At 36.4% G+C, this 12,962-nt stretch overlaps 1 protein-coding gene across 13 annotated transcripts in view; it reads right to left on the reverse strand.

The window, feature by feature from the left end:
- The window catches only part of ANK3 (ankyrin 3), a 325,335-nt gene that overhangs the window by 48,715 nt on the left and 263,658 nt on the right, over positions 1-12,962 (reverse strand). For all 13 annotated transcript variants that reach the window (XM_076010011.1, XM_076010010.1, XM_076010009.1 and 10 more), the window contains 2 exons: positions 1,679-1,890; positions 214-421 (listed from right to left, as the gene is read on the reverse strand). In XM_076010011.1, coding sequence (XP_075866126.1) covers positions 214-421; positions 1,679-1,890 — 420 coding nt within the window. The remainder of the gene's footprint in view (positions 1-213; positions 422-1,678; positions 1,891-12,962) is intronic.

Here is a 12,962-nt window from a genome sequence, read left to right on the forward strand (position 1 = left end):
TAAATTTTAAATGAGTCATGAGACCAGCTTCTTAAAGAAAATATTCCGGGGTTAACAGAGAGGAGATGATGGACAAGTAAAATGTTTTGTCCTTCATTTTCTACGCTTATAATGTTGGCATGGGTATTTCAAGGGTTGTATGGTTTTGTACATAAAATTTTTGTACAGGATCACTGCAAATCAATAGGAAGCACAGCAGAGACTTAACCAAACCTGTAATGCTACAGAGAAGGCGCAGATTTGGTGTGGTATCCCCTTTGTATCCATTGGATACACCTTCTCCTGAGGGCGGGGGCACTGGAATGGTCATTGTGATCGGTTTATGGAATTTCCTCCTCCTTGGTTCCACAGTGACAATTGGGCTAAAGGTTGCTTTGTTTCCAAGGATCTTTTTCACAATTTCATCTGGAACAGGTTGAGCCTAGAGACAAAGAATGAACTTTAAATGAAAGGGACCTTTTTTTTTTGCCATCAGAAAGTTGACTTTTTAAGTGAGAAGGAAAAAAACACAAACAATAACAATAAGTCTTTCTCTTTTATCTTTTCTCACTATTTTAGGAAGGCATGAAAACAAAATACCTAACACTATGGCAGGAACTGGTTAGCCTATTTGTCTACTAGAACACAGACAACACTGGCTTGCATGAAAGGGAGGGAAATTAAATTTCAGAGCAGAGAAGCTTCTTAGTCTAATCCAAAGTAAAGGATAACAAATAATAAGTCAAGTATATTTTAAACCTTTGCAGGACATTCAGTAAAACCTTACCTTACAGAAGCAACTCATACTCATGTAAAAACTGAAGCTTTCAGAATTAAGTAAGAAAAAGGCATTCATAATTTCAAAGGATTTTGATTCTGGCCTACCGAGCCTAACTTCTTCCTTTTGATTTCTTTGCTGTTTGGTAAAATAACTAGATATGGGAGACAGACGAAGGGAGCTTCCTAGCCCTGAAATGTAAGGTGGTCTCTTTAGCTCCAAGCATTTACTAAAGTCCTTCTCGAAACTTAGAGTGGTTGGCTAAAAAAAAAAAAAAAAAAATACCCAGCAACTCTCTCAGATATGAGAGTCCAGCCTCCCAAAAAAGAGGAGCAGGAACTTTCAGTTAAACCATTAATTACTATGTTAATTATTGACACAAGTTATTTTCATTTCATTTTCCTCATTCAATGAGGAAAAAAAAAACTAGCTGAAGTCTAACTGAAATGAATAAATATAAGAAAAATCTTTCTTGCCAAGATTTCCAGTCAGCTTTCCAAACCAAATCAAGTTCCAACTGGTTTGGATAAAACCCAGCATTTATGATTTACTTCAATCAAACCAAAATACTGAAGCTTGCAAGTTTCACTATAACTGAGTTTTATGATGTGGGACATTATAAACCAAGTCTTGGTAGTTGCTCCACATACTGGGACCAGTAACTTATGGTTGAAAAAATTATCTTTCATCAGAAACCAACTGAGACTTTTAAACAGAAAAACCCTAAAATATGTACCTTATTTAACAAGCCACTCAGCTAACTTTGCACTAAATGCTTTTTATTTGAAATAGGTTAATGACTCCCAAAATGGCCTAATTAGCAGTATCATTAAGGATGAATTATGATGACTGTTTCCAGAGCACAACATGTTCGCGTGCTTTCTACAAGTACTGAGGAAAACAACTTTTTGTGAACATTACCTGGAGGCCTACTCGAATTCTTTTAGTCAGGGCACCCTCTGGGAAAGATGCTTGGACGAGGGGCACTGTGGTGCTGCTCAGAATTCCACCCTCAGGACCAATCTGGTTGCTTTCCTGCTTAATCCGTGAAACCACTGCAAAATACTGGGGGAAATCCTTAGTGATGATCCTGCAGATACGCTTCTTCCCTAACTCTTCTGGGCTATCAAGTTCTGAAAATACAAATGAAAAAGCCATGAGAATGAGCATACGTACAAAACACCTTGAGACAAACTGGTGTGTAATTTGATAGTCCAAATTACTTATACTCAGTAGCCTAAACAGAGCTTTTAAGATAAAGAGAAAACCACCATGACCATTATATCAAGCTTTGCAAAAATATTATAAAATTATCAATGTAAGTATTTGTAGAAAATATTTTTACTAAGGAAGAACAAACATCTTCAAAAACTGACATTTGACCACATATGGATAAATTCCCACTCTTGAAGAAGGGCTATCTCATTCTGTGATTGTTTTTAATACTCTGCCCTCAGGCTGCCAAAAGTAGGAATGAATCAGAAAAAAAAAGTAAGGCCTCACAAGAAAGTGAATAAGAACTTCAATATGTCTATAGCTCTAGAACTATATCTGAAAACCTGTTTCAAATATTTTTAAATTATCCAAATGATCAATGTCATCATCACCAATTTCTGTCTGCCCACCAGTGGCTCTCATGCATTGAACTCAGCCTATTCACAAATGGACATATCTTCTTCCCTCCTGTCCATATCCAAACCTACTTCTTACCCTGCAATACTAACTCTGGGAAAAGGTCTACCATTTGCACAGTCTTTCAGGCTAATAGCTATGACTTGCCTGCCTTCATAGTATCTAATGGTCAACATCCAGTTCATTCTATTTTGGGAATGGTTCACTCTCTTGATACCTGTTGTTCAGGCCCTGTTTTAGCTTGTCTAGTTTCTGAGACCACCTCCCAGCCAACTCACCTCTCCTCACTCCAGTCTATCCATGATAATGCAGCCAAATGAATTTTTTTAAAAGCCACATTTTATACTGAATTCTGGTAGGTTTAATTAGGATAAATGATTTATAATTTTTTTATGGAATAAGTATTTGAGACTAGCCAAGAGCATTTTAGAAAAGTAGTAGGTTTGTGAAGGAGAATTTATCTTATATTAAAATCTACTCAGAAGTATCATAAATAGTTAAACATAACAATATGAGAAATATGTAAGGAAAATTAGGTTGGGGGACAAGAATAGAGAATCAAGAAATAGATTCAAGTTTATATATGTATATTATATATATATATATAAGTTCATACATGTTTATTTTTATGTATTCAAGTTATATTTAAATCAAAGTCACATATTTAAGTTTCCAATGGGTGGGAGGAAGTTTATTTAAAAGGCAGTATTTACATAATTGGAAATCTATTTGGAAAAACAAAGCTAAATCACTATATCATATCATATAAATATAACACTCCAGCTGGATAGGAGACTTAACTTTTTAAAAATTAAAATATTACTAAAAAATTCAGAGAAGTATGTTTTAGTCTTGGTTAAGGGAAAGCATCCTACATAACACTGGAAACTCAGAAGCCTAAAAAGCAGTTTTGACTATATAAAAATGTAAAGATTTCCATGACAAAAGTAGTAAACTTGAAAGACAAAAGGTAGACTGGAAAAGTTAATAGCCACTCCTGACAAAAGATTAATATTCTCAATAGCAAAGGTAGCTACAAATTGATAAGACAACAGACAAGCCAATAGATGACAGCAAAATGGTATATAAAAAGGCAAGTCATCGAAGTTGAAAAAAGGTCAAAAATGTTCAAACTGGATTATTAATATGGCAATACCAATTAAAAAGCTATACAATCTCCCTCCACACCCACCTCTAGGATTAGCTAAAATTAACATTAGCTAAAATAACATCAGTTATCAGAGAAAAATCTGGGAGCACAGGTACTTTCATTCATCCCAGGTGGGTGTGAATGGCAGTAATCTTTTGATAATGTAACTAGGTATCATCTATTCAAAATGAAAATGCACCTACTATTGGACCCAACAATCCTACTTTCTGATCTCTTTTTTACAAGCACACTCAATGCAACATTGCCTGCAAAGACTAAACCTTGAAAGAACCTGCATGTCCATCATAAAGGAATGGTTACATAAATTACAGTTCATCCTCATTTTGGACATTCCTGCAGCTAATAAATGAAACAATCAGATTCATTCATTTACCAAGTATTTAACAAGAGCCCATCAGTACTAGATCAGTACTGGTCTAGTCACTGGGGATATAGTAGAGAGTGTCCATGGCTGGACTTTGAAGTGTTTCTCTAGTTCTTGGGCTCCTGGCTTGGAGGAATCGCAAGCCTTGGGCCATGAGATGGAGAGAGATGACAGACACTCAGAGAATATGTGTGAAGAATTTATGGAAAAGAAAGTTTAATGGTGCAAAGTGAAAGACATTTCCTAAGGGGTAATGGGTCTGTCTCTGCTAGTGGAGAAGATCATAATTCACTCTAAAATTCCTCCTTGTATATGCCAATAGTATATGTTGATGTAAAGATGTAATTACTTATGACTATGTCATGGGTTTGGGGGTCTGGATTTTTTCAGGTATGGACATAACTGAAAGGTTATGTTCCAGACATTCCTTTCTTCTATATGTGTGATGAGGAAAGTCACCATTTATGGTGTTTTTCTATTTTCTGATTGGTGGTTACTGTTCCATGGCTGAATCACCCCATTCTTTATGTAATAACTATTTTCTCTGGTTATTTTTCTGTAACTATTTCCTTCTTATTGTTTTTTTCTCTGTTTCCTCCTCTGTGTTTTATTTTTGCCTCTGTCATTCCATTATCTCTTGTTTTTCTGTCCCTAACAAGAAGAGCACAACAAAGTCACTCTTGGCCGGGTGTGGTGGATCACTTGAGGTCAGGAGTTCAAGACCAGTCTAAGCAAGAGTGAGACCCCCATCTCTACTAAAAATAGAAAAAATTAGCTGGGCATGGTGTAGTCCCAGCTACTCAAGAAGCAGGAGGATTGCTTGAGCCCAGGAGTTTAAGGTTGCAGTGAGCTATGATGAAGCTCCTGCATTCTATCCCAGGCAACAGAGTGAGAAACTGTATCCAAAAAAAAGTCACTCTCACATGGAAATTATACTCTCATGGGGAATGCAGTGGGGTGGGCACATAACTAAGCTAATATGAAAAATATAATAATAATAAATCAAGGTGAGGAAATAGGATGTGACCAGGGATGAGGGTCAGGGAGGAAAGGTTCTCATCTGGATGATTTGAGAAGTCACATTAGGGAAACCTGAAGGAGGGAGGAAGGGAGGGAGGAAGGGAGCCAGGCAGGTAGTGGTTGCCCAGCATAAAGGTAAACAGTGAAGAACGAAGTTGCAGAACAATGTGCACAGTATGATCCTCTTTAGGAGGAAAAATGTAATTTGCACATTTGCATATTTTCATCAGTGAAATTCCTAGAAGAAACATTCTAGGCTGTTAGCACTGGTTACGTCAGAGGGACAGGAAATGGAGGTGGGAAAGTGGGAAGGTGAGAAGAGAGTGGGGAACCCTTAGGTTTATATAGCTGTGTTGTTTTACTTATTAACAAAACAAAGAGAAAATTCCTAAAGTTCAGGGGATGAGGGGTTCAGTTTTTTTTTTTTGTCTTTGTTGTTTACTAATCATATAAGCCTCTGTCTGTCCCTCCTACTGTCCCTCCTACTGTCCCTCAATTATTAACATTTCTGCCTCTATCAGATACATTGGGCTGAGATCATGGCTTATTCCAAATAAAAAGTGTAGAATGGCAAAATGAATGCTGAGGTAATTGGATCAAGGACATCTTTTCATTTTAAAGATCAATCACTAAACTCTAAGATGGGAGGATCAAACTGTCAACTAGGAGAGAAACAGAGTTCAACCCCGACCAAAATGAACCACTGACAGAACTTTTATTATCAAATATTGATTTCCCAAATGGAACGATGACTATAAAATTATTTTCTACTTTAAAATAACAAATGTGACTACCAGGATAAAAAAAAAAAAAAGGAACTGGATTTTTGCTCCTTTTTGCCACCTAAACCATCTTTTCCTCTGCAAACCTAAACACAGAGATCCTAGTGAGGAAAAACCAAAACAAAAGTACAGAATAAAAAAAGAAAGTTGGTATAGGAAACCAGGAAAGAGTTTTCTTAGGGGAATATTCTGGAGGAGTTTTCACCTATTCAGTAACTGATAGGAAACTAAACTTTTCCATACAGAGCAAATGGACTTCCCTCACCATGATTTGGCTTACTTCAGAGAGTGGATTCCCAGAGTTCAAATCTCATGCCGCAAATGAGAAAGTTCTGATTAATGTGTTTAAATTGCTGTACAACACATCACCATCAGCTAAGCAAGTATTTTCTCACTTTAGCTGTAAAGCTGTCATTATGTTCACCTTCGAAATGGCTCAGGACTCCAATTTAAGAAGACTCTGCCATGAAATTACACTCTTCAAACAGGAGAGATTTCTTAACTCTGCATTTAACAAGCTGTGTATCCTGGGAGTATGAAATTTACTCAAGATCAGTTTGGACCCACCAGAGGAAGTGAGGCATCTTTTGGCGAAATGGTGGTGGTGTATACTTCTTAGCCATTTGTGTGTGTGAGTGTGTTATGGGTATGTGTGCATACATTTGTGAGGATTTAAGGCAGAAACAGCTCTATCACCTCTGGAAATTATAATAGCAATGCATTGGGAAGAATTGCCACTCTGTATAATGGAGGTAGGCTGACCGCACTTACACTATGCGGTATTACCTTTTGATAAGGCATTAAAGCCATCCCAAATGTAAAATGAACATGTATATTTCAGATGCAGCAGACAGTGGCAAATGGAGAAGCTCAGATTTCTAACCACATAAACAAGAGTTCCCAGGGGAAGTTGATCAGCGCTCTCCACACTCAACTTCTTACATTTTTTAGGATTTGCCAATAGCTCAGGGACCCTATGGGTTGTACCCACTCTAGTTGCAAGCTTTCAGCAATTCTTTTGTCACCATTAAAATTTGCATGGTATTGACTTCCAATTACATTTTAACAAGTATTTAGAAGATAAGCCCCAACTCAAACTAATGTGGGGATTTCAGGCATTGCAGCAGGCAAGTGGGAATAATAGAGTCCCCTGTATCATCCTTCAATAGAATCACACACGTTCCCTTCTTGACTACTGAGATTTCCAGGCATCTGCATGATGAAATGGAGAAATGATATCGCCCTGGTTCCCTTTAACCAGGTTATATCCTGTTTATTTGTGTGCTTAAAATATTTGTAATTTTTTCCCTCAGAATAAACATCAAGAAAAATGTAAGAAATACAGAAAAGTATTACTTAAATATTGGTTTATAAAGAGAGGCAGAATCCTTTCAAGGGCTGTAGTTGAAGTCTAGACTATGAAATTCTACGATTTTCATAAGAAAATAAATGACAGAGATAGTAGGTAAATGAGGTAGGTGAGAAGGCAAGAAGAGGAGGTGAAAACCAGTTAGTAAAGTCACTACAGAATTCTTATGAAAACTCTATTACATGATCTTACTGACCATCAACAGGAAAGGGGTTAAGTAAGTTATGATATATTCACATTGTGGACTACTGTGCAGTATTAAAAAGAATGAGGTAGGAGTATATGTTCTAACAGATAAATCTCCAATACATATTAAAGTCAACAAAAACATAATCATGTTTGACTAATCATATGTTTATATGTGTAAATTCTTATAATTTACATAAAAATTGGGGGAAGGAAAAATGTAACAAATGCATACTCATGAATTATAATTATTACATGCATAATAATACTAACACTAGTATTAATAAATATAATAAAACAGTATATAATATTTTAATATAGATTCAATTCAAGCACATTTTTTCCTGTTTCTTTCTTTACAAAAAGGAAACTAAAATACAATAATGAAATGACATTAGCGGAATGTTTGCAAACAGGTAACTAAAGACCCATCTGGCTGGAGAGGGCTACAAGAGGGAATGAGGCCAGGGCTGTATAATTTTTAAAATCTTGCTCAAAAATATATGTAGCAATAGGGACTTGTTCTTTTAATAGCTTCATATTTATTTTAAAAATTGCATGTAAAAAAGTTATTTCTAATCTTTTTAATTCACAGTGAAGTCTATTATGTCCATGTGTTTTTAACTCAAATTACTGTTAACTTAATGAATATTTTACCCAAAATGAATGAGAAACTTATAAGAATGTAAAACAACTTTGAAAGTTTTGTGTTGCCAATTTGAAAAGTATATCAGAAGTCAGATTTCCAAATACCAAGTAAGCCTGATAACATAAAAATGAACAATGATAATATTCTTTCTGAGATTGAATTTATATGTATTTAGATTTTAAAATGGTCCATATTACTTAGGTCAAAGAAGCAGGAATATCTTACCAACAGTGTTTGCTTTGGTCCCATCCTTTACATACAGAAAAAAGTCCAACCAAATAATCTGCGCCACAAATGTGACACCTGTGTCACCTTCACAGCCACAGAGTCCCTAGCTCCTAGAGTGATGTGCTCCAACCTGGCCAGATCATGAGAAACACCAGTACTATGTGTTAACTAACGTCACAGTTCCTGTGCTTCTCTAGTGGAGATTCTGACTTGGTAGGCCTGGGTAGAACCTAAGAATCTGGTCTTCACACTCAATTCAGGTGACTTTATGACTTGACACATTTGGGAGGCAATGTCTTACGTGGACTCTCATCCTATACCTTGCCTTAAAAATATAGAACCCAAATTATTAAAAACATAACAATCCTATGAAAAACAACTCAAGGATGGTTTAATACATGAAGAGATGTTTATGAGGCAACAGTAAACATCCATGACTTTTAAATGGGTTTCTGTTTTAAAAGGATATACTAAACCACTCCATAGCTACAGAATTAAAGGAGAAAATGACATCAGTTGCTGTAAACAATGTTACCTTTCAGAGTGATTCATAATGCCATAGACTATGAAAGGACCCTGAAATCTCTTTCTCCTCTTTCTCCCTTTTCCAAAAATCTGTTACTAGTAAAGTTTTCACACACAAAAAAAGAGAATTAAAGAGAAATGAGAGCTGAGTTCTGAAATAGGTAGTTTTAGCCAGGAGAAATATGTTTGCTCAATCTCAATGTCTACTTTATGGCAGGTCAATTATTATTTGGCCCATGCAGAATTTCTGATAAAATAGGTACCTGAAGTTCAGAGAGGTTAAGTGACTTGTGCAAACTGATTTAGCTGGTCAGTTTTGGGCTGAGAACTGAGGTCTAGGAAGTGGGGGAAGAGATGAAGTAACACAGACATGGACTTCAACCACTTTAATATGGTATCTCTGCAGAATGCCTGGCACATGGGTGGTGACTGATAAATGGATGAGTAATGAATAGATTTGTAAATGTCTTAGTTGAAAAGGTGACATGAGTTCTCATTGGTCCACTCTATAAGCAGCAAGCCCTGATTACAGTGCCACTGATGTTCCATAGGCTTCTGGCCTCACTGATTAGTGATAAATTTCTTAAGCATTTTGTAACTCATTTAGTTTCTTTATTAGAAAAAGGTGGGACAGCATTCTCTGTGACTGAGGTTTTGCAAGAGAGCAATAAAGATCATAAAATGCTTTGCAAATATAAATGGTTATGGAGACTATAATACCATGAAGCATAAATAACAGCATTGAATCATGTTCTGACTAAATGAGTTATTACTCTTAAAGCTTTCAAGTGAACATCCTGATTAGTTTTGCCTCACTCTTACACACACTCATGATTAAATGTCTTGATAACTTGGTTAAGTGGGGACACGACTCTTTTTCCTGTATCAAATTAGGTTTAGAAGGCTATTTGTAACCTGGTCAGTGTGAGTGTGCACAGTCTACAAAAGGGATACAAATGACCTTAAGGCTTCACAAAGGATGATTTCTACATCAGCATTTACTGTCTAGTCAGGCAAATCATCTGCTCAGCTTCCTCCCCTAAGAATGGGGGATTTGATATTGAGGAGTGAAAAGAGAAGGAGTCTTAGAATGTTAGAATTCAAAAAAGCAAGCTAGCTAGTATGGGTCTGTGGAAGACCATTGGAGATAGGTGCCCAGAGTTTAAATCCAGCTCTGCAACCATGTGCTGGGACCTTGGACAAGTTTCTAAACTTCTCTGAGCCCCATATTCCTCAGATCAGGATAAAGAAGTTTCCTCTGGGGTGGATATGACAAATGACAGAAATATACCCAGTGCAATTCTATTCACATAACTTAGAAAGGTTATATATTCTTTTCAAGGTCACACAGCTTTGGAGAGAGCCAGTGTGTAGCAGATTTAACGGAATACACACATTAAATGTTTTTAAAAATCATCACACTGTTTCTGCTTTGTATCTCTCCAAAGTAAAAATCTGAATTTCTATCATTTCAATTTCATTCCATTTTTTAAAAAAAATTCACTAGTTACAGAAAATTATTTATTAGATAAACTGAAGAAAAGCTAAATCTATAATATTCAACTTTAGCTACAGAATATTTGGAACAATGCAGCACCTATAATACATTCACTTAAATATTTTAGAAAATTATAGAGATTTAGCTCTTAGGAATTATAGTTCAGCTCTATCTGAATATGCAACTTTTGCAACAAGCCTACCCAACATATATGGAATAAAACCTCAACTGATAAAACTTGATCCTTCTTCCTTGATGTAAGCATAATAGATACTTACTCAATTTTTAAAAACTTTTATTTTAAAATAATTATAACCTCACGGGAAGTTGTAAAGATAGCACAGAGAGGCCCCCATACATCCTTTATAATTTTAGCATTTAACTCATATTTGTATTCAATTCTAGCATTTGCTTTATGTCTATCTGGATCAGCATTATTTTATATCTTACAACTGTTCAGGGCAGAAACCTTTTTATTCAGATTTACACAATGCATTATGTGCTAATGATGCAAAATGTCTGGAAACAATGATATACCTGCCTATTTTCCCCTCCATTTTAGCAATCCATGTAATTCCTGAGAATCATATATTTTAAAGGCTATTTTTGGAAAACTAATTTCTGATCATTAAGTGCTTATGAGGTATTATAAAAAAAAATCAGGGAGAGATGTGGTTATTTTTTTAACTCTACTTTCAGTGCTGAAGTTTAAGATTACTTTGTCCTCTGTATGCCTAATGACTATAACTTGCCCCAGAACCTTCCTCAGTACCCCCGTCCTCCACTCCCTATTTGGTTGTGGCCTCCCATCTTCCAGAAAGTTGCTTCCTCTCTTGGTACTATTGTATACTCGATTATTGAGGAAAAGTGTCACCAACAATGGGGCATAGGCCTCGATACAAGTCATTCATTTCTCCATTCATTGAACAAATTATGATGAAGTGAAAACTCTGTGTCAAGACCTGTTGTAAGCACTAGACATAATAGCTGTCAACAAGTCAGAGTCAGGCCCTGCCTGCATAGACTTTTACAGTTTACCCAGGAAGATAGTGAAGGTTCAGTTATGGAAGAAGACAAGTTAAGGTGTTGTGGATGTATGTACCAGGTGGATTTAACTGAGTCTGGAGTTTAGGGAAAGGCTTCCAGGAGGAAGAAAACTGGGGCAGGGGATGTCTGGCCATGTTGGAATAATCATTCTAAGGTTTTCTTCCATGGCTGCAAGATTAAGAGACTCAAATTCTTTGTGTCTGCTTCTCCATGGTTTTTTTTTTCCAGAAAAGTGTTCTTCCATGCTTGCTTATTTTTTCCATTTGTGCAAATAAAAACACATTGTGTTCAGGCAGTTAGCCTCATGATATCACTTTCTTCAACCCTTTGTTTAAACCACTACTATTACTCCAGAGGGAGAAAAAAATGTAATCTTATCTTCAAAATCCAGGATCATATATAATGTCTTAAAGTCCATAAATCAGTAACAAAGCATGTATAGCATGTACAGAGAGCACTGAACTCCAAAAGCTTAGACCTGCTGTATCAGGCACACTGGCTTCTCTATTCACACTGACACTAAAGGTAACAGAGCCTCAAACCTGCTTCACTGAGGGCAGGGCAGTATTTGACCCATCGATGTTTCATAAAAAACATAGATCATTAAATATGAAATGTCCGATTTCCAATCAAAAGTGTAGCTTATACACAAAAGTGAAGCAGTACAATTAATCAAAGTATGCACCTAAACTATTGACACAGTTTTGCCATCTTAACGGTATCTTGTTTACTCCAGAGTGAAGAAGCCTGAAGAGCAAGTGGCGATGAAATCATGAAAGGTGTTTTCCACAGCATGTTGAGAATTGAATATTTTCCCTTGCAAGAAGTGGTCCAAAGTCTGGAAGAAGAGGTAGTCAGTTGGTATAAGGGCTGCTGAATAAGGTGGATGACAGAGTTTCCAAGTCCAGCTGCTGTAGTTTGAACAGTGTCATCTGTGCAATGTGGTTGTGTGTTATCTTACAAGAGGATTGGCCTGTCTCTGTTGACCAATCTCGGCTGCTTAATTGCAAGCATCCTCATCATTTTGTCCAATTGGTTGCAGTAGACATCCACTGTAATGGAGTGACCACGTTTCATGAAACTGTAGTGGACAATATTATACCAGGGCTAGACCACAAAACAGACACCATTAATTTTTTTTGATGAATATTTGGTTTTGGACTGTGTGTTGGCACTTCATCTTTATCCAATGATAGTGCCGAATGCTTGCAATTGTCAAAAAGAATCCATTTTTCATCACATGTAACAATACGGTGTAGAAATGGTTCGTCTTTATGTCATGACAGCAAAGAAAGGCAAGCTTTCAGATGATTTCTCTTATGCTCATTTAATTCATGTGGAACCCATCTATTCAGCTTCTTTACCTTGCTGATTTGTTTCAAATGGTCCAATATTGTTGGAATAGTAACATTACTGCTGATTCACGCATAGTTTTAGATGGATTTGCTTCCACTACAGCTTTCAGCTCATCATTATCCATCTTGGTCTCAGGTTGCCCACGTGGCTCATCTTCGGGATTAAAATCAATAGAAGGGAACTTCTCGAACCATCCAAGTACTGTGCGTTCATTAGCCACATCCTTCCCAAACACTTTGATATTTCAAGCTTTCTGTGCTGCACTGGTTCCATGACAAAACTCATATTCGAAAATAGTATGTATTTTTGACTTATCCATGGTTTCACAAAACTTGCTTTAAAAAATAAGTTTGAAAGATAGTCACAAGCCAAACTGTG

This window comes from Microcebus murinus, chromosome 14, assembly GCF_040939455.1.
Source record: "Microcebus murinus isolate Inina chromosome 14, M.murinus_Inina_mat1.0, whole genome shotgun sequence".
NCBI lineage: Eukaryota > Metazoa > Chordata > Mammalia > Primates > Cheirogaleidae > Microcebus > Microcebus murinus.